Raw genomic sequence first — 25,120 nt, forward strand, 5'->3', positions numbered from 1 at the left:
AACCGAAGTTTAAATACGGACCAGGAGGAAGTTTAAAAAAACACAGAACACAACAAAACAGCCCACCCACGCCCCTCAGTGCCTTCAACAGGACGCGTTAACCACCGCGGTGGGCACCGTGCTTCAGGCAGCGCTGGAGTAAAAAAGGGAAAAGTGTAAGAATCCCAGGGTCACCCGCTGTGGGCGAGAGCCCCGAGGGCAGCGCTGCTTCGGTGGTCAACAGCTGCTGCGCCCCGGCCACACCGACCCCACAGCCGCGCAGCCGTCCCCGTGCGCGCAGAACGCCCAGACAGCCGGCGGGACGGTGTTTATTTCGAGCTCCATCCTTCCCGTCCTCCCGACGCCTTCTGGCTCTCAGCAGACCACCGGGCCGGCGGCGGGCAGCGCGGGGGCGAGGGAAGGCAGTGAGAGCTGGACGGCAGACGAGGCGCACCGGCACCCGCCCGGCACGGCGCCTGGAACCTCGGGGGGCAGGGGCGCAGGCGGGGGCCGCGCGGCAGGGGCGCTGGGCGAGGCTGCAAGCTCAGGGTACAAGCTCGGCCGCAGTGGGGCGGGCAGGGCCAGCGCCCACTCAGAGGCGGTCCAGGCGGAACGTGTCCTCCGTGGCCGGGTCGGCCAGGACCATGTCAGGGTCGTTCAGCATGTGCAGTCCGTCCAGGGTCAGGGGGTCGATCTTCAGCTCGTCCAACGGAAACTGGGGGTCGGCATCAAAGGGCACATCGCCGACGCCAACCCCGGCCAGCGTGCTGGTCAGTTCTTTTGAGAGGCTGGGCGGGGACTCTCCGGTCACTGGGGATGGGGGACAACAGGCGTGGCTCAGCCGGGCCCTGCACCCACCCTCTTGGTGTGTCTCAGGGGAGCCCCATGGGTCTGGCCAGTGCAGCCCCAGGCTGACTGCCACCTCCTGGGGAACACTGCCGCGTATGGGGCGCTCCTGCACCACCATGGGGGTCTGCAGGCCTCTCCTGGGAGGGGCTCCGAGCCACAGAGACGTGGGCTTTGTGCCCGGCTTCCTCCTTTCCGGGAGGGTGACTGTGCCTCATGTCCTGACCTGTGAAGTACGAAGCCTCTGCCTGTGGGTTTCTGGGACAATCACACTGGCCTGGTTCTTTCTCAGGGGGTCGAGGCTGGAGCTACATCCCCAGAGCGGAAAAGCTCCAGGTGTTGGAGATGGGGTGGGTGGGGACAGGATCTGGCCTGGTGTGGGGGGTGGGGTTAGGGTGGCTCCCCTCGGCTCACAGCAGCTCTGCCTGATAAGGGACTTGCTTTCTTCAAAGAAGCCTCTGAGGCACCCGGCCTCGAGGCCCGCACAGGCTGTGGCCCCAAAGCCTCCCTGTTCTCCCAGCTGGCTCCAGCCCGTTGTGCCCAGGTCTCTGGGCATGCTTGTCACAGCATGTCAATGGCTACACACCAGCCAGGACCCCGGGGTCACAGCCCATGGCACCCACAGCAGACATAGGGCAAGGGCTGGTCCCTCTGTGCAGCCCAGTGCCCCTGAGGGGAAGGGGAAGGGGCCACCCCTGTGGGGCAAGATGCCCGGGGCCCATGCTATTTCCCTGGGGCAGTGGGCATCAGACAGACACTGGTCAGGGGCAGAGATGTTCAGGGTGGAGGTGTCCACCTAGCACTGGGGCCTGTGCTGAGGATGGGACAGCCACCAGGCCCCCCACTGCTCTCCGGAGCTCCTGCAGACCCACCACAGCCCCAAACCCTCTGCGGCCTTCCCCCCCGTCCACAGAGTCCCCCATCCCCCACAGCCCCTGCCCCTCCTGCACAGCGACCCCGCCCCGTGCACCTGTGAGGATGATGTTGGGGATGCTGCCGTGGCTGGAGAAGGCCAGCGGCTGCGTATCCGCCAGGCGCCCGGGGCTGCCCGCGAGGCCCAAGGTGGCAGCCTGCGAGTAGCTGAGCGTCGAGCCTGGACTGTAGAGGCCGCTGGAGCCGAGGGCGCTCTCCAGCATGTTGAACTGCTCCAGCTGCGAGGGGCCAGGCCGTCACCCAGTGCCCACCCGTGGCCCCACCCCCATCATGGTTTGCTGGGCAGACAGGTGAGCGGGTGGGTGGATGAGGGAACGAGGGACCTGCTCCAGGCTGGGACAGCGGCCAGCACTCCCGTGTCCACACACCCTCCACCCAGCCCCCATGCCAAACTATCCATGTGCTAGGCGGACATCCAGGCGCCTGGACAGCCTTGCCCTGTCCCTGCCCCCCCCCACTGGAGGTAGTGCAGGCGCCCTAACCACGCACCCCCCGGAACAGGTGACCCCCAACGCACAGGTGCCGCTCACCTGCTGGGACAGGGCATTGGCCTGCCGGGCTGCCATCTGCTGCTCGTAGTAGGAGTCCCCAAAGACACTGCCCAGGGTGGAAGAGTGCTGCAGACAGGAGAGAGGGGCTGTGAGGCAGCCTGGGACACAGGATGGGCCACTGAAGGCTGGAGAGTGCCTGCACCCAGGATGACCACTGCTGCCCATGGCCAGCCCTTGGGGAGCAGCCCTTCTCCACCCTGGATTTTGGGCACGTCGGGTGAAGAGAGGTGCCGCGAATCAGACGTTTAACTCCCCACGTGCTATCTGCAGCAGGGTGTCAGGGACATTCAGGGCTGGGCCTGGGAGAGGGTGAAGGGGCCACACAGGGACCACCAGACCCAGAGAGGGCCCGGGAGGCCGCCCCACACCGCCATGGCCCCACCCCACCGCGTGGCTCCTGCCCCCCTCCAGAGGCCCCCCACGTTCCAGCCCCCCCCTGCCCACAGGTTGCGGACCCATGCCCCTCTACTGCGGGGGGGAGGATCAGCCACGCGTCCTGCCACTCCGCCCCGCAACTCTCCCCTAGAAGAACCTCCACGTGGCCTGACCACAGCCCACGCAGGGGCTGATGGCAAACCCGCGGCCCCCTCAGCCGGCCCCTGCCCGGTGGTCTCCCGGAAAGAGCTGCTGCCTCCTGTGCGCCATGGGGGCATAGACGCGCAGACCGGCCTGACAGAGGCTGTGTCTCTAGACAGGACGAGCATCCACTTTGGGGGTCTGTGCCGGGTGTCCCTGCCCTGCCACACGACCAACCAGAGCAGTGCAGTGGGGGATGGAGACTGCCCATCACCCCCACGCCTCCGGTCCCAGGCCCTGATAACAACAGCTGGATCCCCCAGCCTCGGAGGTCCCAGGGTCGGGCTCCAGGGCGAGGAGCTGGGGACGGCCCGGCGCCCCCTCTGCACCGCTTCTAGAAGCTTCTCAGTGTGAAGATGCTCTGGCCAGGGGCTGGGCCCCTTCTCCCGCCGAGGGGAGGGTCTGGTGGACGTGTCCCATACCCCCCACACCCTGGGGAGGACTCAAGACTTTGCTGAGCTGTTAGGAGGAGGGGCGCTGGGGCTCGCCAGCTGGTCAGGGGCACCCAGGCCCAGGGCAAGGGCAGTCTCCCCCCATCCCTGTCCCCTCCACCTGCCATCCGCCAAGCTCCCCGCCCCCCAGGCTGCAGGACCTACCCTTTGGTGGACCTGGGACTTACAGCCAGGGCAGAGGCCAGGCATGGCAGACGGGGGGATATCCCCCAGGGAGTGGGCAAGATGGGGAGACATGGGGGAGTGAGGGCAAGGGGGTCCCTTACCTGCGGGGAGCTCCCCGGGGAGAAGCCTTGGTTGGAGACGGGCGAGGTGGGAGACTGGTTGGCCGGCGAGCCGGCGCCAGCGCGGTACTGCTGCAGCGGAGGCACCTGGGGCGACAAGGGGTCGGGGGGCTCCCGGAGCGGCCTTGCCCCGCGGAGCCCGGACCTCCTGCTGCTCCTGGGGGCTGAGCAGACCCCCCCCACTCTGCAGGGAAGGAGACCCCTGGAGCCTGCCTGGGTCTGCGACCTCAGTCTTCAACCCTGTCCCAGGGAAAAGGGGAGCCCCCCCATACCCCGCCAGGAGGAGCTGAAGGTCCTACGCCCTAGGGAACCTGAGCTCCGGGGAGGCCAGAGGGGGCTTAGCTGCCCCACCCCGGTGGTCTGCCCTGTGTGGAGTCTGAGGCCAGGAACCTCGCTGTGTTCAGGGGGCCATGTACATGGCTGGACAAGAGGTTCAGCTCCCTCCCGAGACATCCACGCCCCTCCCCGCGCCGGCCAACATGCTCACCGAGGCCAGGTCTATTCCCATGGCTGGCTGGCCAGGGCTGTCCGCAGGGGACTGAGGAGAGAGGAGGGGCTGTGACTGCGAGCGGCAGGGGCTGCGGGCCCCCCACTAGCAGGTGGGCGCTGGGCCTGGGGGAACTGCCCGGGGAGCCTGCTGTGCACCTGTGGGGGCGGCTGCTGCTGCGAGGCGGAGGGGGGCGGTGGCGGGGGCTGGGGTTGCGGGGGCGGCTGGGACCCAGCCTGGGCAAAGAAGGCGTAGGGCAGCTGCTGCTCCAGAGACAGGGCGTCCATGGCCACGGCCTGGGGGGAGAGAGGCACGGGGGGGTGAGATGAAGGGCACGGGGGGGGGGGGAGAGAGGTACAGGGGGGTAGAGAGATGTGGGCACAGGGGGAGGGGATGGGGGGTGTCAGAGAGGAGCTCACGTGAGCGCACGGGGCAGGAGTGCAAGGGGGACTCAGGGCACACATCTGGAACCCCTCCCGAGTGAAGACAAAGAAAGGCACACCCTGCCCCTGGTGAGGGTGGGATGTCCACTGATGAGGAAACTGAGGCTCAGATGTGGGGAGACTGGATGGACGTCGCCCTGGGCCAGGGAGGGAGAGGTCCCAGCCCTGGTGGGGGTGGGGGCAGCGGCGTGACGGAGGTGCGTGCACAGCTCCCAGGCCCTGTCCCGCCTCCCCAGGGGCAGCTTCATGGGAGGACAGGACCGGGTGTAGGGTGCCCCTCCTGCGGGAGCTCAGGGCCGGCTGTGCCCCCCATGAGCACGGGGCCTGAGCTGCTGCGTTTGTGGGCGTGAAAACTCCAGTGACAAAAGCAAAACATGGGGCATGTGTTGGGGTTCCACACCCCCCTGGAGACCGCCGCATGCTCGCACCTGTGTGATGGGAGATAGTGGGGAGAGGCTGGGGCCCTGCTGCCGCCGCGCCTCTGAGCTCAGGGCCAGGGGACCGACGCCAGGCTGGCGGTGCTGGGCCGAGGAGCCCACCGTGCCGACTCCTGGGGGACAGCGCAGCCTCAGGTTCCAGGAGTGCTTCCCCCCCAGGTTCCCCCCCACCGAGCTCCCAGGGACAGGCCCTGGGGAGCTCCCATGGAACCCCTCGTGTGCCCTCACTGGGGCTACAGCAGGAGCTGGAAGCTTCCTCCCTCTGTGCCCCACAGGCCCTCACGCCCGCCCCCTGCCCACTCCAGCCCTGGGCACTGCCCTAGAGAGGCAGGGCTCAGGCCTCAACGACCTCCTGGGCAACTGCGGGATGGAGGGGCCCATGGCGCTGCACGCAGAACAGGGCAGGTTTAACCCCTCCCTCTGTGGGTGTGGCCTCCCCTCCACACAGAGCCAGGGGCACAGGAGAGCGCAGCAGCCTGTGACCTCGGACCGGGCAGGGCTAGGGCCAAGAACACCCCTCAGGCCAGGCAGGGGCTCTGGCTACAGGTGTGTGTGTCCAGGGCAGTCTCCCGCCCTGCCCTGCCCAGCCCCCCAGCTCCTCACTTTGCCCCCACCCTGTCTGCCCCCCCAAATCCTCACTTTGCCCCCGCCCTCTCCCAGGGTCATATCTGGTCCTCCCCGCCCTCCCAGCTCCTCGCTTTGCCTGGCACAGTGGCAGGATGGGCGAGAGGGTGTAGGGTGCCGCAGGGGCAGATGGGGACAGCATGGACTGTGCATGGGACCATGTTCTTGGGGGTTGTGGGTGGCTAAGCCCTGGGGGTATGGGGCACGGCTGTGTCCTGGGAGATGTGGGGGCCATGCCCTGAGGGTGTAGGGGTCTACGTCCTGGTGTGGGGGTCTGTCCCGGGGTGGGGTGGGGGGCCTTGTCCTGCGGGTCAGGTGGCAGGAGCATGGAGGAGGCAGGGCGGAGCCCCAAGGCCCTGGCTCGTGCCCCTGGGGTAGGCGGGGTGGCTGGGTGGGGGCCCCTGTGGAGGTGGCAGGGGGAATGGGTGCGTGGAGTGCAGGGAGGGCCCTGGAACCACCCGGGCACGGCCTCCGGGAAGCCCCAGGCCCAGTTCCACCCAGCGCTGACAGCTCCCCAGGCGCCTCACGGCAGGCTGTGGCCCTGGGTGGGTGCCCAGACTGCGAGCTGCCTGCACTGCGGGACAGGCCTCACCACGGCCGGCGCCCACGGCCATGTGGGTGAGGTCAGCGGCGAGGCTGCCGGTGCTGCTGGCACTGCTGAGGGGCGGCAGGGCGGGTTCGTCGGGGTCCAGCGGCGTGGGCAGCGGGGACGGAAAGTGGATGGTGGTCAGGTCGGGCAGGGAGCCCCCCGTGTTGTGGGTGGCGGGGATCAGGGCTGCTGTGCTCTCCTGGTCGGCGGACGGGAAGATGCTATGGCAGGCAGGGCGGACACAGTGGACAGAGCCGGTGAGCTCTCAGGTCGGGCAGGGCCGGTGTCCCTGGGCTGCAGCAGGTTGCGGGCAAGGGCTGGGTCCCTTTGACTTACTTGATGCCGGGAACCTCGCAGGACTTGGGCCGGGACCCCGCCTGGAAGAGAGGACAGGCTGCGGCCGGGCACTGGACCAGGAGGTGCTGCCCAGGCCATGTGCAGCCTGGGCCCTGCCCGCCGCCCTCCCCGCTCTGCCCATGGCAGCCCAGCTGGGGGGGGCTCCTGTCACAGTGGTGGTCAGGCAGAAAGGACATATGTGCCTGCCTGGACGCGCCTGGACATCCAGGGCCCTGGGACCACGGAAGTGGGGTGCCTGAGGGGGGAGAAAGATCCCCATCATGCCCATGCCGGGGCAGCGCTGCCGCCTCTGCCCAGTGCCCATAGGTGGCAAGGCGCACCTGGGCGGGGGCCATCAGGGGCTGGCTCTGCTGAGAGAGCTGCCTCCCGCCGCGCCCTCAGGCCAGTGCCCCTGTCCCTTGTAGACCCCGCGTCCCAGCCAGCAGGGTGACAGGAACCCTAGTGCAGGCTGGTGCCTGGGCAGACCTGGACACAGCCTCTTGCTACTGCCCCCGCTCGCCCACTGCCCACTGCCCAGGCCCCCGCCCCCACCCCCGGACGTGTGCTTCAGGGATTAGCTCCAACGGAGGGGCGTGATTCCGCGACTGGGGCAGCTGCGGGGTGGCATGAGCAGCTGGTGCCAGGCTGCACGGGAGAGGCCACCAGGGCATGTCCTCCACTTGGCCACAGGTCCCTCAGCCCTGCGGGCAGGCACGGGCGTCCCAGGAGGCTCGTCATGCCATGACGACCCCTGGAGGGGCTTTCTGAGGACCCCACAGGCGTCCCAGATGGGCGCGGGGCATCTACATGTGGCTGGAGTCCTCACCCCAGCGCACAGGGTCTGCCCGCCCGGCTGTCTGCCCCTGGCCCCGCCCACGCCGTGCCGCTTCCCTAGTCGCGGGGGACAAGATCAACAGCAAGTGGAAAGCGGGAGACAGACACACAGACACGCAAAACCGGCCCTGCCAGCTCTGCCCACCTGGGATGGGCACGTGCACACTCAGCCTTGGCAGCATGGTCAGCAGGGCACATTCATGCTTGGCCTTGGCACACACATGGCCTTGGGGACACACGCTCAGTCGTGGGGACGTGTTCACACTCGGGCCTTGGGGTACACTCATGTTCACACTCACACTTGGACCTCAGGCAGCATACTCACACTCATCCTCAGGGTACACATGCTCAGGCGTATCCTCACGCTCAGGAGGGCACACTCACGCTGGGCCTCTGCCCCACCTGGCCTGCAGGCCTCCACGGCATCCTGACCACTCAGGTTCATGTGTCCACGTCCTCCTGTTCCTAAACACTCATCTTCTCTTTTCACCTAAATCCAGGCCTCTAAGGCACCCTAAGGCCGACTCGTCAGGCTGTGGGCCTGCGTGAGCGACAGCATGGTTTCCTAAACAACTCCCGGGCTGAAGGTCGTGGAACATTCCTGAGCCCGCTTCAGACGCTCTCGGGACACGCTGTGCTCTCCTCGCCCACTGTGTCCCCACCACGGGCACCCACGCGCCCCTTCCAAGGGCAGGAATCATTTGTGCCGCCACCCCCATCGCGGCAAGCTGCCTGGCCACGGGTGTTAGCGCTGCATGGTTTCGCACCTTGGGTTCATAACCGGGTGCCGTCCGCGCTCGGGTTCTGAGGTGCCGCGTGCCCCAGACGCTCACCTTCTTGGCGTCCCATGGTTGCTTCGAGATGCTTCTGTCCACGTCCGATGTGGTCTCCTCCATCCCCGGGACTGTCAGCAGGAGGACTTTGGGGTGAGGAGGAAGAGTCAGGAGGGGCTCCCGTGACAGCGTGGCTGCGTGCTCACAGCAGGCACCACCAGAGCCTCGACGCGGGTTTTGTGGCAAGAACTTAAGGTCAGTCTAGACCTGAGACTAGAGAGAAGTGGAAGCAGGAGGCCAGGAGCCTGAGGGGGTGTGTATTCCGCCTCCCACACGAGACTCAGGCCGCAGAGACCACTCGTGGACACCTGACCACGAACCACCAGGCCCCAGGGGGGACGGGGGACAGAGGGATGGGAGGGCTGAGGGGCTGGACAAGCACAATCTCGCCCTGGGGCAGCCATGCCTGGGCTGCCCTCTTGACTGAGGCAGTGAAAACGTCCCCCTTTCCACAGCTGCTGCTAGACAGTGGGCTTTCTCGCCCGCATCCAGAAGTCACAGCAAGCTGGCCAGGGGGGCCACCTACTCCTCACTCCCAGGTGGGGGTGGGCAGCTGGCTGAGCCCGACCTGAGGCCCTGCCAGGGGAGCAGGAACAGCAGCAGTCCTGGGCGTGGCGCCCTTCCACAGAGAGGGCCCCCCCTCCCAAAGCCCCATGTGCACGGGACACGCCAGGGCAGCCTCGGCTGGCCCAGGGGAAGCCATGCCCAGAAATGGTGTCCACCAACAAGCCTCTTCTGCTGGGACCCCTTGTTTGGCCACAGGCCTGCAGGGTGAGATGCTTCCCAACCCCTTCAGCCCCTAGCCTCAACTCTGTAAGCCTCGGGCTTTGGCGTCAAGTGGAACCTGTCATCCTCGAGGGTCTCGGGGCAGCTGCCTCCACGCCCAGCTCCAAGGCATGGCAAAGGGCACAGGTATGCCCACCCCAACACGTGGAGGGGAATGCTGGCCATTCCCCGGGGAGGTGCTGGGCAGGGCTTGGGGATGGGACGGCCTCTTTCCTGCCTGCTGTGACACCAAGGGGCAGGCCCAGGGACTGTGGGCTGGGAGGGTTTTGAGGATGCAGCCGCTCCAGAAGCAGCAGGACGGGGAAACAGATAACTCCAACTCAATTTCAGAGTGGCCTCTAGCTCAAGCCATGCCAGATGCTGAAGGTCCAGCTAGGAGCTGGGCCTGCCATCCCACATCTGGGAGACTCTGCACATGTAAAGCCTGCATGCGCATGCTAAACAGGCGCACGGAAGCCACTCCATGTCTGCAGGCTCCGTTTTCTCTGCCTAGAAAACTCCTACACATCCTTCAAAGCCTTACCCCAATAGAACCACCTCTGAAGATTTCCCTGAGCCCCCTCCCTTTGTTCCACAGCACACGCCGAGTTTTCATTTGCAGATCTGTCTGCCCACGAGGCTGCCAGCTCCTGAGGGAGGAAGGTCACCTCCACCCCAGAGAGAACACATGCATCCCTGCTGATACCTCTTTTCTGGTGGGTGTCTGCAGACCCTCCTGGGAAGGGCTCTGACTGGGTAGGTGTCATTGTGCTCTGGTGCAGGGCGGAGTCCGAATTGGTCCTGCAGAGGACAGGGACAGCAGTATGGGACACATCTGCAGCGACCACAGGGCAGGGTGGAGGTCTGGGGTCCCTCCCGGAGCCATCAGACATGAGCTGAGCACTGCCTGCTTCGCAAGGGCCCCCAGAGGCCTCACCTCTCACTGCCTCTGCCCCCTCACAGCTGTCCCAGCCCCAGGGAGAGGCACGGGCTTTCCTGCTGAAACCCGCTGTCCCATGGAGGCTGTCCCATCGGTCTGCCCCAATGCCCTTCCAGTGATACATGCAAATGGGGGCCCTGCCCCCTCAGGACCCACACAGAGAACCAGGATGCCGGGCCGAGGCTCGTACAGCCCCAGAAGGAATGCAGCCCCTCGGGGCACAAGCAGGGGGATCGGCCCACAGGCCAAATGCTGCTGGGAGAGGGGTGCCCACTCTGAGCCCTGGGGAGCCCGCTTTGGGGAGGGGCTGTGGGAGGAGACCCCCGGCATGCTCTGCCTCCCACAGGCAGCCACTGCCTGGAGGAGGGCACATGACTCTGCGCCCCATGGGGAGGTGGACCACCCACGGGGGACAGGTGAGGGTGCCCCAGGTGGCAAGGGGGCAGGTGGCCCTGGGAGCTACAGGGGACACTCGGCTCAAAGAGACAATCAGGTAACGGGGCAGGCTCCATGGCTCGCTGGCCACCACAGCTCAGTCTCTCTGCCCAGTTCCCGCACAGTTAAAGTGGGGACGGAAAAGGGCCTGATGTGGCACGTCCTGTGCACAGAGCCTGTGCTGAGCAGGCCTTGGCCCTTCTAGAAGGGAGGGAGAGGGTGGCTCTGTCTTTCCATTTAATAAACGTACGATAGTTTTATAACCACATTCCCAACAACAGGAAACTGCTCAAAAGAAATAATGTTGAGTTAAAAGGGGGGAGCTGTGGAAACGAACACAAAACATAAGTCTAACTGTTGAAAACAAGCAAAAATCACCGAAAGAAAAGGTAAAAAAATAAAACAGAGAAAAACCCTGGCAAGTCCCCGAGCAGTGTGGTCTGCGCTACAGAACCGGGGCTGCCCCGAGAACCTTCTGGGTGCTTTTCAGTGTGAACGGACACTCAGCCTCGCCGGAACGCGGGCTCGGCCGGACTCACCTCCTCCAGCTGGTGTCGGCTGGCGGGGAGAGGTACACGGAGCCGTAGGGACAGCTGTCCACGTGGCGGTGAGTTAAGGGCCGACGGCTCAGCAAAGGCCGAGTGGGCAGGCCTGGGGTGGCTGCTCTGTGCTCCCGGGACCCTTGCCTGGTGCGCGTGCGGCCCAAGCGTCCCAGGAGGATCAGTGAGCCTGATCCCGGCAGCCCTCGCGAGGTCTCCCTATGGGGCTGCGGGGTGGCTTCTGGGCCATGGTGTGCACTCCCCCCGCCCCAGGAAGGAAGGCCCCCAGATCTCCAGGGCTCCTGGCCACTCAGGGGTGCAGGGGGAGGATGGGGGCGCACCCTGCCGAGAATGGGTCTCATGAGGGGCCCTGACTCACCCCTACACCCGAATCCAGCCTCCTCTCCCTCCTGGTCCCCAAGGCCACCCAGAGGCTCCTCGGCTGGGCTCCTCCTCCTCCAGGAAGCCCTCCCAGGTGGCCCAGGAGGGAGGGAGCGGCCTTGAACCTCCACAGGTGGAACCCTGCCATGTCCTCCGGGAAAGGATATCTGCCGTCCATGCTTGTCCACCGACAAGGGCCGGCGGTGGGGGGATCCGAGCCGGCTGCGCTCCCGGCACACCCTGTCTACCAGGCCGTGGTGCCGTGTTGTCCGGCTGGTGTCCAGGCCCGAGGGTGGGAAGGGAGTCTGCAGGGGAACAGGGACACCCAGACAAGTTACCAGCAAGACAGCACCCCCAGGCACGCGTCAGCCAGGACCCCCACCCCATTCTCTGCCCTCAGCACCCCAACCTTCAAGGTACTCCACCTCTGGACCAGAAACGGCCGCTTCTGGTAGTCCCATCTCCACCCCCTCCAAGCACTGTGGGAGGGGGCGGGGTAGCTGGGGGCCCTGGAGAGGTGAGGGGTGGGGTCCCTGGAGGGGTGGGGGCTCTGGATGTGGGGTACACCAGCCCCCCAGGGAGCTTGGCCAGGAGTTGCAGCACACAGCAAGGCAGGCTGGAGGCTGGAGCTCAGAGCCTGGGCTAGCCAGTAGTGCTGGGGTGCAGAAGCCAAGCCCCTCCCTCACCGGTGGAGGCCCTGCCCCCTCTCAGCCGGGCTCGGTCACGGTCACGGAGGAGGCCGTTTCCAGGCCGCTGGCCACCTGCAGGCTCCTGGAGGGCCTCCCCATCCCGCCTGCGGCTGGCCTTACCCCACACCACAGGAGCCCAGGCCCCAGCCCCTGACGGATGGACAGGGCGTCCTTCCAGCACCCTGCTCTGGCATGAAGCCTGTGACCTCCCCTGCTCCGGGGGCTGACGGGAGCCAGCTTGCCTGCCGGGCCCTGGGGGCCTCTGCCATCTGTCTGCGGCTTTGGCCAGCCCCAGACACGCCTCGTCCCCTGCCCGGCCATCTGGCCCACATGCTTCCGCCGCCTCCCGGCAACCAGGCAGGAAACCACTCTGATATGGGGGCTCCTCCTGCGACAGGATCCCTGCCCGCCCCCGTCGTCCATGCATGACCAGCACTGGGGCTGATTGCTCCCCAGCCTGAGCCCCTCTTGTCCTCTGACCCTTTCCCTGGCACGCACTGCCCTCGGCTCAGTACAGCCCTGCGCCTGAGCCAAAAACCTGCTGGCTGGGAGTGGACATGGGGGCGGAGAGCAGAAAGCCATGGGAGGACCCTGAAGCCCACAGCCAGAGATCTGCAGACAGAGGCAGGGGTCAGGCACCGCAGCCTTGGGTCCCCACACTCAGACCCAGGACCCCCCACCTCCCAAGGGGGGTGCAGCACAGCCACGTGTGCTTGGCAGATGCCAGAACAGGGTCCGGGCAGGGGCGCGTCGGCCTGGGCCTGCACTGACCCCCAGGGGCAGGAGCCCTGGCAGGGACCCCAGAGCCCCACTGGGCGGTGAGGAAAAGAACCGAGACACTCAGGAAATTCAAGCCCAGGGACCAGGTGAATACCCTGCCGCCACCTGAGGGTCCAGGGCGGCCGGCAGGCTGGACAGAGGGGCCAGGGCTGGGCGACCCGGGCATCTCGGGGCGGGGCCGTGGGCTCACCTGGAAGGGCAGGTCTGCGCTGCCGCTGCCGAGCTGGTTGACATTGGGCAGGGAGCCTCCGTAGTACTGGCCGCGGCTGGGGCCCAGCTGCAGGTACTGCGACTTCTGAAGCTGGAGCTGTGGGACAGAAGCCGTGCAGGGGCTCGGGGACTGGGTCTCCACGGGAGGCATGTGCAGCCGGGGCCTCGGGGCGGCCCCCTCCCGTGCCGGGGGCTGCCTGCATCCGCGCTGGGAACCCCCAGGCCCTCCTCGCCTGCCCCAACCTGCGCAGCCTCAGCGCGGCCCCCGCTGCTCTCTGACCGGGTGGGGGCTGGAGTGTCGGATGATCACACTCTTCCTCTGGAACCCCCACCCCCTACCCCCAAGACCCAGGCAGCAGCTGGAGCATGCCAGGGGACATTCCTGGGCCATGCGGTGGGGGACATGCCAGGTCAGCAATTTTGGGGTACACAGCTCCACGAAGGGCTCCTGTACTCCTCTAACCCCAATGACCCTAGACTCCCAGACCCAGACTGGAGGGACCCTGGAGGAACAGGACAGCTGTCCTCCTTGGGGACTTCACATGGCACCGCCCACTCAGCTGCCCCCCACAGCTACAGCCACCTGACTGCAACCGGCTGCCTGTCCTGCCCCCCGAGGGGTGCCCTCAAGGCCCACTGAGCCCGGCCGAGCAGGGAGCGCAGCACGCAGGTGAATGCCGGACGTGGAAAGGACACGGGGCCAACAAACAGTTCTCAGACTCATGGTCCAAGGTCCACAGCGGCCCCCTACTATTTCTCCTGCTCAGGGAACCCCCATGAGAGTCCGCCCTAGCCCAGAGCAGCTGGTGCCATGGGTGCATCCCCAAACAAGAAGACTGGGACTCAAGGAGAAGCAGCAGCTGCCGAGTCCAGAGCAGCATGTGCCCAGGCAGCCCCAGCCCCTGCCCCAGGAGGGACTGGCAAGGGGGGCACAGGAGACGGAGTAGGGGGATGGGGGAATAGAGGGGATTTGAAGACAGGGCAGGGGGCAGAGGGGGTCAGGGGCGGCATGGGTATCTGAGGAGCCTTTGTGAGCTGCACCACCCCCGCGCCCCTAGAGGCTGCGACCCCTGGACCTGACATGGAGGGATTCCCACATCAGGACCTGTGGCCCTTTCCCTCCAAGTGAGGTACTAGGAGAGGACCCCGAGATGCTCTGGGCACGTAGGGCGGGGCTTCACGCGGAGAGGCCTGCCGGGGACCCTGAGGTAATTGAAGCTGGGAGGGAAGGGAGGGGCACAGCCACTGCCTCAGGCCATGCCCAGCACCAGTGACCTCTGGGAAAGGGGAGCAGCCAGCAGTTACGGGGTCCCTGGGGGTGCCAGGAGCTCCAGACCTGAACGATCTGGGGACACAATTGTCTACACGTGTGAGGCTGAGGATGAGATAGCTCACAAAGCCTTGCCAACCCCACTGCCTGGCCCTCGGCTGGCCGCCCACCCAGACCCGTGTCACCTCCTTCAGGAGACACTTGGACGCTAGCTGCAGCAGCCCCACCCCGACACCCTGGCTTGTTGACTGCAGTGCCAGGTGGCAAGAACATCCCTGTTTCAGGAGTTCCTGACTGACCCCCATGGCTGGTGCCAACCACTGGTGCCCAAAGTTGCCCCTAAGGCTGCCCCCTATGACTGACTACCCACAGCTGACCCTGCAGTGATGCCCAGCACACCGGAGTGCCTGGACCCCTGACCCCTGACTGCTTGGTCAGTGGGTGACCTAAGGCGGGACCCGGGTGACCTAAGGCGACTGTGCAGGTCTGGAGATGCTGCCGGGCCTGGCTGAGTGTAAACCTTGAACCATGGTTGCCCCAGGACACCTGGCGCGTGGCTTCCTCTTGTGGGGGTGGCCTCTGGCCCCGACAGGCATGCCAGAAGGCCAGCTCTGAGCTGGCTCTTTCCACACCCCCTGGCCACAGCTGGCACCCACCTCCGAGTTGGGCCCCAACCTCCCCCTGCACCCTGCCTTCCACCCAAGGCCCTCCCTCACCGTGCCCTTTGCCTGGAACCTTCCGTGACAGCACTGTCTCACCCGGGCGTCCTCAGCAGCCCCTCCCAACGCCCTGTGAAATAATCCTCTCGCAAATGTGCTGCCGCCCTTCCCTGCCCCGCCCCCGGGAGTCTCGGGTGGCAGGTGAGACCAGGTGGAGGAGCCCTGAACTGCCCCACCTGAGCCCCTGAACCGCCCACCTGAGCTCTGGAACTTCCCCACCTGAGCCCCCGAACCGCCCACCTGAGCTCTGGAACTGCCCCACCTGAGCCCCCGAACCGCCCACCTGAGCTCTGGAACTGCCCCACCTGAGCCCCCGAACCGCCCACCTGAGCTCTGGAACTGCCCCCATGAGCCCCCGAACCGCCCACCTGAGCTTTGGAACTGCCCCACCTGAGCCCCCGAACCGCCCACCTGAGCTCTGGAACGGCCCCACCTGAGCCCCCGAACCGCCCACCTGAGCTCTGGAACTGCCCCACCTGAGCCCCCGAACCGCCCACCTGAGCTCTGGAACTGCCCCACATGAGCCCCCGAACCGCCCACCTGAGCTCTGGAACTGCCCACATGAGCCCCCGAACCGCCCACCTGAGCTCTGGAACTGCCCACATGAGCCCCCGAACCGCCCACCTGAGCTCTGGAACTGCCCACCTGAGCCCCCGAACCGCCCACCTGAGCTCTGGAACTGCCCACCTGAGCCCCCGAACCGCCCACCTGAGCTCTGGAACTGCCCACCTGAGCCCCCGAACCGCCCACCTGAGCTCTGGAACTGCCCCACCTGAGCCCCCGAACTGCCCACCTGAGCTCTGGAACTGCCCACCTGAGCCCTCGTGGGACCTGGAAGCCCAGGTGGAAGGGGGAAGGCCAGAGGTGGGGGCCCTCTCGGAGCCAACGGCGGGACCCTGAGAGCACACAGCCCTGCGCCCGGCCTCCTGTGTGGCGCCAAGGCAGCTACGGGTGCCGACCATACGCATCCCAGGCCTAGTCCCTGAGCGGCCAACTCGCGTTCCGGACACTGCAGGACGTCTTGGCCCGGAAGATGCCAGCGGTCATGGCCGTCATGCCCCAGGGGCCCGGGGCTGGCACTCAGCGGGCGTCAGCGTGCTGAGTCCATGAGACCCAACTGATGGGACAGGGCTCAGGGCTCCCTGGGCCTCAGAGCAGCAGGGCTGGCGGGCAGACAGGGTGAAGCAGAGTGCGGCTGGCCCCGCAGACCCCAGGGCAGAAGGAAGAACGGGGTGCACGGGGGCCGGGAGCAGGTTGCTGCACGGTAGGAGGCCAGAGGTGTTGGGAAGGGTGCCCTGGATGACCTGGGCGGGCAGCACCCTCGGGCCAGGGCCAGCATGAGTGGCGGTGTGGAAAGCCTGGGCCCGAGGGGCTGCTTCCAGCCTCTCCCTGCAACCCGTGTCCGTGGCCGACCCCTGCGTCCTGTGTCTGTCCACCGGTCTCCTCTCAGGGCCACCGTCCTGATCGGGAGCCGTTCTCCCCTTGACCCGTCTCACCCAGCTGTATCTGCAAAGGCCCTGCTTCCTAATGCCACTCTCACAGGTCCAGGGGGACCTGCTCGCCCTGTCCAGGCACGGCCTGCCCCAAGCCCTGACTGTCCCCTGTGCCCAGTCATGGAGGCTCCAGCCGTCCTGGGACAGAATGCACCATGCTCCGGGCTGAGCGGGAGCGAGGGCCCGGGAGGGACTGCTGTGGCGTCATTGACGGTGTCTTCCAGAATCGCTCCCCGCAGGTCTGGGAAGGGCCAGCTGCCCTCCCTCCATGGTGACCTCGGTGGGTCCCAGGATTTCCCTATGGTAGGGGGATAGATGGATGGGGGTGCTGTGGCAGGGCACCCCGGAAACCCCAACCACGGCAAGAGGGGAGCCTTGGAGCAGGGCAGGGTGCTACTCGACCCAGCTCACGGAAAGGCACGTGGCGCTGTGAGGGGCAGGCCGGACCCGCCGAGGACCCGGCAGTGGTCAGCACTTCTGGTGGCTTCCGAGGTGCGTGGCGGCTCCATGGTGGCAGGCCGCCCACGAGTATGTGGACCATGACAGGAAGTGAGCAGTGCCGCAACAACGCGGCAGGACTGGGGTGGTGGGTGGGGTGGGACTGGGGAGGTAGGTGGGCTGGTGGGAGGGACTGGGGAGGTGGGTGGGGCGGGGCTGGGGAGGTGGGTGGGGTGGGGCGGGGTGGTGGGAGGGACTGGGGAGGTGGGTGGGGTGGGGCTGGGGAGGTGGGCGGGGCGGGGATGTTCAGGGGACTCAGAAGTGAGGAGGGGACAGCGGGTGGCTGGCTCTCACGACGGGCACTATGTGGCCACTGTTGGGGCCCTGAGGGGACCCTGGCAGAGGTGCCATGTCCTGAGTCCCAGGAGCCAGGGAGAGGCCTTGTCTGGAAAAAGGAGCTGGAGGCCTGCACCCCAGTGTCCTCACGGGGTGGTGGGGGGAGGCAGTGGGAGGGCCGGTGCGTGAGGACAGGGTGCAGCGGCCAGGCCCTGGAAGGACCGGCCCTGCCCATGCACGGACCAGGAACTGTGGTCTGTGAGCTGTGGATCATGTCTGTCCATGCAGCAGCGCGGGGCCTAGGTACAGGCAGCTGTGAGGGGTGCGGGACGGGGCACGGCTCAGGGGTCCCGGGAACCCACCCGGGCACCGCTGCTGTGCACACGTCCCCCACGGCCTCGGTCCAGTGGGGCAGGCCATCAGGCACTGAGCCCATGGGTGTCCTGCAGCCCTGCGCCCCTGCACACCGTCCTTCCATCCCAGTCCCGTGGCACAGGGGGGCAGCGTCACGGGACCCCGTGGGGGCCCTTCTGGCAGCCTCCCTTGGGCCATCCAGCTGCGGCCAGCCTGCGGTGGTCTGGGCCCCTGAGGCTGTGCACACAGTTCTGCGGGGAGCCAGTGCCTGCACAGGACCTCACCACAGAAACTTCTAGAAGCAAAGATGTGAAAGGGAACCTCCAAGACTGAGCGAGTCCACTGAGGACGTGGCTCTCCGCAGTCACAGGCCTCTGCACAGCAGGCCCCACCCCCTGAACCCAGGCTCTGCTCACATGCGGGGGGGTAGCACCGTGCACTCCCGGGGCACACGCGGGGGCGGCACCATGTACTCCTAGGGCACACACGGGGGTGGCACCAGTACTCCCAGGGCACACGTGGGCAGCACCGCGCACTCCCGGGGCACACACAGGTGCGGCACCATGTATTCCCAGGGCACACGCGGGGGGGCGGCACTGCGCACTCCCAGGGCACACGCAGGGGTGGCACCACGTATTCCTGGGGCACACGCAGGGGGGGCGGCACCGCACTCTCCTGGGGCACACGCGGGGGCAGCACCGTGCACTCCCGGGGCACATGCGGGGGCAGCACTGCACTCTCCCGGGGCACACGCGGGGGCAGCACTGCACTCTCCCGGGGCACACGCGGGGGCGGCACCGCGCACTCCCGGGGCACATGCGGGGGTGGCATCGCGCACTCCCGGGGCACCGGGCACACGCAGGGTCAGCACCGCGCACTCCCGGGGCACTGCACTCTCCCGGGGAACATGCGGGGGCGGCACCACACACTCCCGGGGCCTCAGCTTCCCAGGGCTATACCGATGAACCCCCACAGGCAGTTTAGGACAAGGAACCACGTGCCCCCAGCGGCCTGGTTCCTGGTGCCCTGGGCAGCCTGGTCAAGCCTCCTCTGAACTCTCACCCTAACTTGGACACATCTCAAGGTCCCCAGTCACCCCTGCAAGGGACCTGTCCAGAGGAGGACACCATGCAGTGGGTTCTCTCGGAACCCCCACAGCTTCTGGTTACGACCGTCCCCCTGCATACCCATGTCACGGCCCCCACCCGCGCACCCACGGCCCCCAGTCACGGTCCCCACCCACGCACCCACGGCTCCCAGTCACGGCCCCCACCCGCCCACCCACGGCCCCTGCCTGCCCTCCTGCTTCCGGGACGACCTGGGCGTGCTCTGACGTTCCCTCTCACCCCCATCGGGACTGGACAGCAGCCTGGAACCCCGGGTGCCTAAAGCTCCCACTGCCAGCCTCCGTCTCACGGGGTCTGACCATTAGGTCACAGGGCCACTCGCCAGGGCTGTGGCCAGCCAGCTGGGGCTGCACAGCACTCCAGGGGCTCGGTCCAAGCTCCCCTCCCCAGCATGGCCACAGCCTTGGAAAGGTAAAGTAAGGGGGAGCCGCCCTCCTTTCAGGCCCAAAATAGCTGCAGCGCCCCACTTCTCAGACCCAGCCGAACTGCTGTGTCATGTGACGACAACACCCCATTCCAGGAACCGGGGCAGGACCAGGCCCACCCTGGACCCTGTAGGCCTGCCCCGTGAACCTCAGAGCCCCAGTTCCCAGCCCCATCCAACACCCTGCCTGAGACCCCTGACCCAAGGCTCTGCCCCAACCCCAGCCCGGTACCGTCGTCCAACGCCCCTCGCCGAGTCCACTACCTCATACCCCCTCCCCCAGAGATCCACCCCACACCCCCACCCTGAGCCTCACCCTGGCTCCAGGACCCCAAAACCACCCCCAGTAGCCCCTGAGAAAACTCACAGGACATCCTGCAGAGACATACAACCCAGTGGACACCCAGGGGGAGGACAGCAGTGCCTTGAGGGGAACACAGGGCATCAGCCTAGCTGTGGCCACCAGGCAGAGCCCAGGGAGGTGGGTAGCACGGGCTGGGTGGGCAGCAGACGGCCACAAGAAGGGGTCCAGGGGACCATCACACCGACTGGAAGGATCTGGCAGCACTGGCGGGCAGCATCCCAGCGCCCCTGCCCTGCCCTGTCCTGGGCTCAACCCAGCCCTGCTCACTGCGGCCAGGGAGACCCTCTGGTCTGCTCTTGGCCATCCCGCTTCGGGCCCTGTCCCAACCCACTGCGTCCTCAGCACCCCACCCCCCACTGGCTCGGCCCCAGCAGCAGGCCCGACCCCACCCTGACACGCCCCACCCCAACACCCCACGGCCCTGAGGCCCCACCTACAGCCCCTATCACCCTTCACCTCTGCCGCCCTGGGCCCAGGAGGCGGCCTGAGCACGCAGCCCACCTTGGGGCCTCGGAGCGCTGTCGGCACAGGGCACGGGTCCCGACCCAGCCCCTCAGGGCAGCCTGGTGACGATGCCCTCAGGCCAGGGAGGCGCACACCCAGCGCCCAGGACAGCGCAGAGCTCGGGTCCGCGGCCAGGCAGGCGAGCGTCAAGACCACCCTGCAGCGAAAAGAGCCACGTGTCGCCTCCTTCCAGACTCGCGGCACGTCCAGGACAGGCTGGTCCCGAGGCAGAACGTGGCCCGTGTGGGGCTGGGCCAGAAGGGCTGCGGGGAGTGAATGGACGGGTCTCTGTGGGGCGTGAGAAAACTCTGGAACAGAGGGGGCGGCTGCTTGACAGCAGGAATGCATGGGTGCCACCAGCTTCTCCTCGGTGGGGGTGGGGTGGGGTGGGTGGACGGTGGCATCCTGTGGGTTTACCATGGCCAGAGAAAGAAGAACCCCCCAGGCTCTGACAATGAGGGGCAGCCAGGCCACCGCCAGCCCCAACAGACCAGGGGCCCGAGGGTTGCAGCCAGGGTTAGGTGGGCGCCCACAGCCAGGGGCCAGCACACGGGGATGGGGACACTGCTGCCCACCCCAGTCCGAGCCCCTCTGCCCCTGTGGAGAGCCTGCCGCCCACAGCCAGAGCCCCTCTGCCCCTGGGGAGAGCCCGCTGCCCACCCCAGCCCGAGGCCCTCTGCCCGCACACAGGTGGGAGCGTGTGGCCGGAATGTGGAGCGTCCAGCCTGTATTGGGCCTTGCCAAGGTCTGAGGAGCTGCAAAGGTGCAACCTGGTGGCCGACGTTGGGTTTTGAGAAATTTAACGCCCGCCAGGCTCACTGGCTCCCCCCATGGCCAGGCCGGTGCTGGGCGCAGAGGGGAGGGGTGGCCAGGGCCAGGCTGCAGGACACACCCCTACCCACCAGCACGGGCAGGCTGTCAGGAGGCAGGAGCCCGAGCAGCTCCACAGCTGCCCACCCCAGCTGGAAGACCCCATGACGTGCCTGCAGGTGGGGAGGGGGTGGGGGGTCTAGGGTGGTGCAAGGCCCAGGCCCAGGTTTTCTAGAAGCCGCCTGCCCTGACCCAGCACTCCGCCCCCCACAGCTTGTCTCTCCCTGGCAGCCCCCAAACCCTGCTCACCCGGCCACAGTTCCCCTGGGAAGGGGCTCCAGGCACTGCCCTAGGCCAACGCTGAGACAGTGGGTCAGCGCTGCAGGGACCGCCAGAAGGAGGGGCCGGCCTGCCCCGCAGAAGAATGGGAGGGGACAGGTGTCACGGTGTGACAGCAAGACAGACGACAAGCAGTGCCGGATGCCGCCCTGCCCAAGATGGAGCTCCCCAAGCCCCGCGCCTGAGCTGCCAGCACATCCACCCCCAGCCCTGCTGCGAGCCGCCCTTCCTCAGCACAGATGGCTGTATGCCCCCACAGCCCACCTACCACCGCCGAGGGGTGCGATGCACAGGAGCAGTGAGACCCACCCCAAAACCTCGCCCCCACCCCAGGGTCTCCTCCTCCAGTTCCCAGGCCGCCCAGCCCTCGATGTGCCCCCACCCCAGTCAGGCCGGATGGGGAGGTGCCGTGGACCCCTTGCCTCAGAGCCTCTGTCCTGGCCCACGGCAGAGCTCTCCTCCTCCAGGCAGCCCTCCGGCTTGGATCCCCCCACAACCGTGAAGCAGCGGCCTCCTTCCCTAAGCCAGTCCCTGCCCAGGAGACTCGCAGACGTGACTCCCTTCCCGTGGACCTGCTGAGCGGCCCCCTCAGTGCATCTCACAGGTGGGGAATGAGGCCGGGGGCGGTGGCAAGAGGCTTACAGGGGTTGGGGAGCGCGCCCCGAGGTGGCCTTGGCTGAGTGATCCTGCTGGTCCCTGTGAGTGGCCACTGCCCCGCAGCCATCAGCTGTCAGGCCCCAGACGAGCAAGGAGGGGGTACACGAGGCAAAGGCGACCATCAGGGGGCCAGCCAGCCCCCATACACTCACTTCCGGTGGTCAGGAGGGGCCGCTCATATCACAGCGACTGACAGCTGGATGTCCATGGTGCAGGTGGAGGCAGAACAGTTGGACAAAAGCCCTCTCGCGTGAGACCTCCGCCACCCCAGGCCCTTGCCACTGTGCGCCAGGACACAGCATCCTCTGAGTGTCTGGCTTGGCACATGCTGCTCCCTCTGCCCTTCCCTGCCCTCCTGTCTCATCGCCCCGTTCTCATGTCCGAAGCTGGGCCTGCCTCCTGCATGGCTGCCCACTGCCCCTCACGGGCCACCCGAACCACACCCTGCTGGGACCCATGAGCACGCCGAAGGCCGTGCCACGACCTCTGAGCAATAACCAGGAAGCAGGGGGCGCAGGAAATGTGATGAGGCAAGTGCTAGCGTAACTAAAAGGTGCCCAAGAGGACACTGCCTGAGAGATCTCCATGGCCCCTCACTGGCGCAAATAAACCTCTTTTTCCTCCTCTTCCTCCTCTACGAAAAAACGCTTCCAGGGGTTCCTGCTAAAAGTACATGGTCTCAGAGACATCGGGCAGGCAGCACTGGGCATGTCTCTGGACGGCTGCAGCCAGGTGGGGCAGTGCTCTGGACAGAGCACACATGCTGCAGGGAGTGGGGAGTCCTGAGTCAGGCCCCACCCTACTGGGCACTGGAGGCCTTCCTATCCGGAGGGCACACACAGGGTCTTGGGGACTCTTGGGCCTGTTGTGGCCTTTTTTGGTCTGGAAAGAATTGGGCGCTCTCACCAGTCCTCCTGAGCCAAGTCTCTCAGAGCCCATGCGGCCATGTGTGGCCCAGACTGGAGCAGGTCAAGACCTTCCCTCCTCAGAGACAGGGCAACCGAGGCACAGACACATGGCCCGGGGGATGTCCTGAGCTGGCTGAGCTGGTGAGGCCACCCCCAAGCCCCACATGGGGCAGCGTACTTGCCCCGCAGTGCCCTGGTGAGCCATGCCCATGCTGGCCAGGCTGCCGGACCCCGCCCCTGGGAGCACTCGCAGGGCCTGGAGAAGGGGGCTGAGCCTGTTCCGGGGCGCGGCTGCAGGGCTGGGGGTGGGGGGGCGGCAGCGCGTTCATGCCTGCGGTCCTGCCCGGCCTGGGAGCCCTGCAACCGTGCCAACCCCTCCTCCCACGGATTTCCGGGCCATGACCAGCTGGCAGGTGCCCGCCCCGCCCCAGGCGCCCAGGTGAGGGCCAGGACGCCTGGACAGAAGCCGTCACTCTCCCAGCCAAGCCCACGCGAGGCTTTACCCACAACCAGCTCTATTTGCCTAAAGACACTGAGGCCGGCAGGGGCCTCTGGGGCCCCCACGACATCCAGGAGGGGAGGCAGCCGGCTTGGGGGGCCAGCCAGCCACTGCAGACATGGGCTGGGCCCTGTGGGCAGATTGCAGCCTGGCCTGGGGGTGGGGACCCACAGGAGTCCCCCCATTTGCTGCAGGAGCAGCTCAGCGCTGCCTGGGGCCACCTGAGCACGGGGCCACACTGCTTCTACCAACAGCGCCGAGCCGCCCTGGCGCAGCTCCACCGACCCTGCAGACAGCATTTGCCAGCAGCCGGCCCCTGGCCCCGCAGTGCGTCCCGTCCATCCTCAGCCACCCTCCCGTGCCCCCACCCTCGTTCTCCCATGACCATGACCGTGCCCGTGAGGCCGCCAGCACGCTCACTGCCAAAACACTTCCCAGGGCACCCAGAGTCCTACCCAGACCCTCGCCGCTGGGTGCAGCCCCAACGCCGCCCCCCATGGGGCCCGGGCTGCCTCTCCCAGCCGCAGCCTCAGCCGAGTGTGGGCTTGTATCCTACATGCCCCCTGGGGTAGGGTCTCCGTCTGACTTCCGTAGGCATCCCCAGGGCCCAGCACACAGCAGGCGCTCAATAAATGCTGACCAACAGCAGGAACAGTGAGGCTACACCTAACCCCGGTCACCACAGACAGGAGGGAGGTGGCCCATCCGGGACCCAGGGGTGCTTCAGTGACTGTGGTGCTACAGCCGCACTGCCCGGCCGTCCTCCTGGCGTGGCTCGGCAGGCTTGGGGGCTGGCCAAACTGCACCCAGTTTCCACGCTGAGGGCACCTGAGTGGGACCTGTGAGGGCACACATTCAGAGGGTCCAGGGTGAGTGGGACACAGGCTGCCACCAGGCCGAGCACAGCTGAACAACTGTTGGATGCCCACTAAGCACAGGTGAGCACCTGCTGAATGCCTGCCGAACACCTGTTGAATGTATGCCAAGCACAGCTAAACGTCTACCAAATGCCTACTGAACACTGCGTGTGCCTGCTGAATGCCCACTAAGCACAGGAGAGCTCCTGCTGAATGCCTGCTAAGCAAGGTTGAGTGCCCGCTGAATGCCTGCCAAGAACCCATGAATGCCTATTAAGTGACTGCTGAGCATAGCTCAACGCTGGCTATATGCCTGCTGAGCATTGTTGGGCACCTGCTGAATGCCCACCGCGCACAGCTGAGTACCTGCTGAATGCCTGCCAAGCACGGCCAGGTGCCTGCTAAATGTCTAGTGAGCACTGCTGAGCACCTGCTGAATGCTTCTCCAGGTCCTCAGCCTGTGTCCTGATGTGTGCACCTGGAGCCCCAGAGGCCAGGACAGCATAGCCAGGGCTGGCTGGAGCAGGGTGCCCACCTCTGCCCGGGGGGCCAGGCTAGATGTGGAGGCAGGAGGGGAGGGGAGGGGAGGGGCCAAACACACCCCAGCCAGAAACAGGTCTGCCCCACTGGCTACTGGGCAAGGGGAGCCCTCCTACCCCCGCCTCCTGCTCCCTCCCGAGCCCTGTCGCTGCACCCACTAAAGGCCTCCCCACGGCTTCAGCCACCCCCAAGCTGCTGCACTTCCTCACTGCAGGGTGCGGAGACCCCGTGCACACACACTAGCACAAACACCCCCCACGCTCCCCAGAGCAGGGGAATGCGTGCCGGGGCCGCCACAGCCGGGCTGAGGCACCAGGTCAGAGCCGGAGGGGGCTCTGACTTGGACTGTCGCCCACCTCGGGCTCACCAGCACTGTAGGGCGCGTCTGGCTCCTCGAGATGCAAGGGCCCCTGCCCCCTGCCGCCCCCTACCCCACGGGGCCCCTGCAGAACCCCTCCACAGCCCCCTCACCCCACGGGGCCCCTGCAGAACCCCTCCACGGCTCCCCCACTCCACAGGGCCCCTGCAGAACCCCTCC

General features: G+C 66.8%; 1 protein-coding gene across 1 annotated transcript in view; it reads right to left on the reverse strand.

Annotated features, from left to right (window-relative positions):
- Positions 1 to 292: 292 nt before the first annotated feature.
- Positions 293 to 25,120, reverse strand: part of CRTC1 (CREB regulated transcription coactivator 1) — a 31,067-nt gene continuing 6,239 nt past the window's right edge. Inside the window, 15 exon segments of the mRNA XM_077122102.1 lie at positions 293 to 789; positions 1,796 to 1,976; positions 2,289 to 2,375; positions 3,604 to 3,708; positions 4,109 to 4,169; positions 4,171 to 4,251; positions 4,253 to 4,404; positions 4,980 to 5,101; positions 6,205 to 6,422; positions 6,538 to 6,578; positions 8,205 to 8,290; positions 9,676 to 9,770; positions 10,884 to 10,945; positions 11,432 to 11,569; positions 12,924 to 13,040. Coding sequence (XP_076978217.1) covers positions 572 to 789; positions 1,796 to 1,976; positions 2,289 to 2,375; positions 3,604 to 3,708; positions 4,109 to 4,169; positions 4,171 to 4,251; positions 4,253 to 4,404; positions 4,980 to 5,101; positions 6,205 to 6,422; positions 6,538 to 6,578; positions 8,205 to 8,290; positions 9,676 to 9,770; positions 10,884 to 10,945; positions 11,432 to 11,569; positions 12,924 to 13,040 — 1,764 coding nt within the window. The 3' untranslated portion in view covers positions 293 to 571.

The sequence above is a fragment of the Tamandua tetradactyla genome, chromosome 11, assembly GCF_023851605.1.
Source record: "Tamandua tetradactyla isolate mTamTet1 chromosome 11, mTamTet1.pri, whole genome shotgun sequence".
Lineage (NCBI taxonomy): Eukaryota > Metazoa > Chordata > Mammalia > Pilosa > Myrmecophagidae > Tamandua > Tamandua tetradactyla.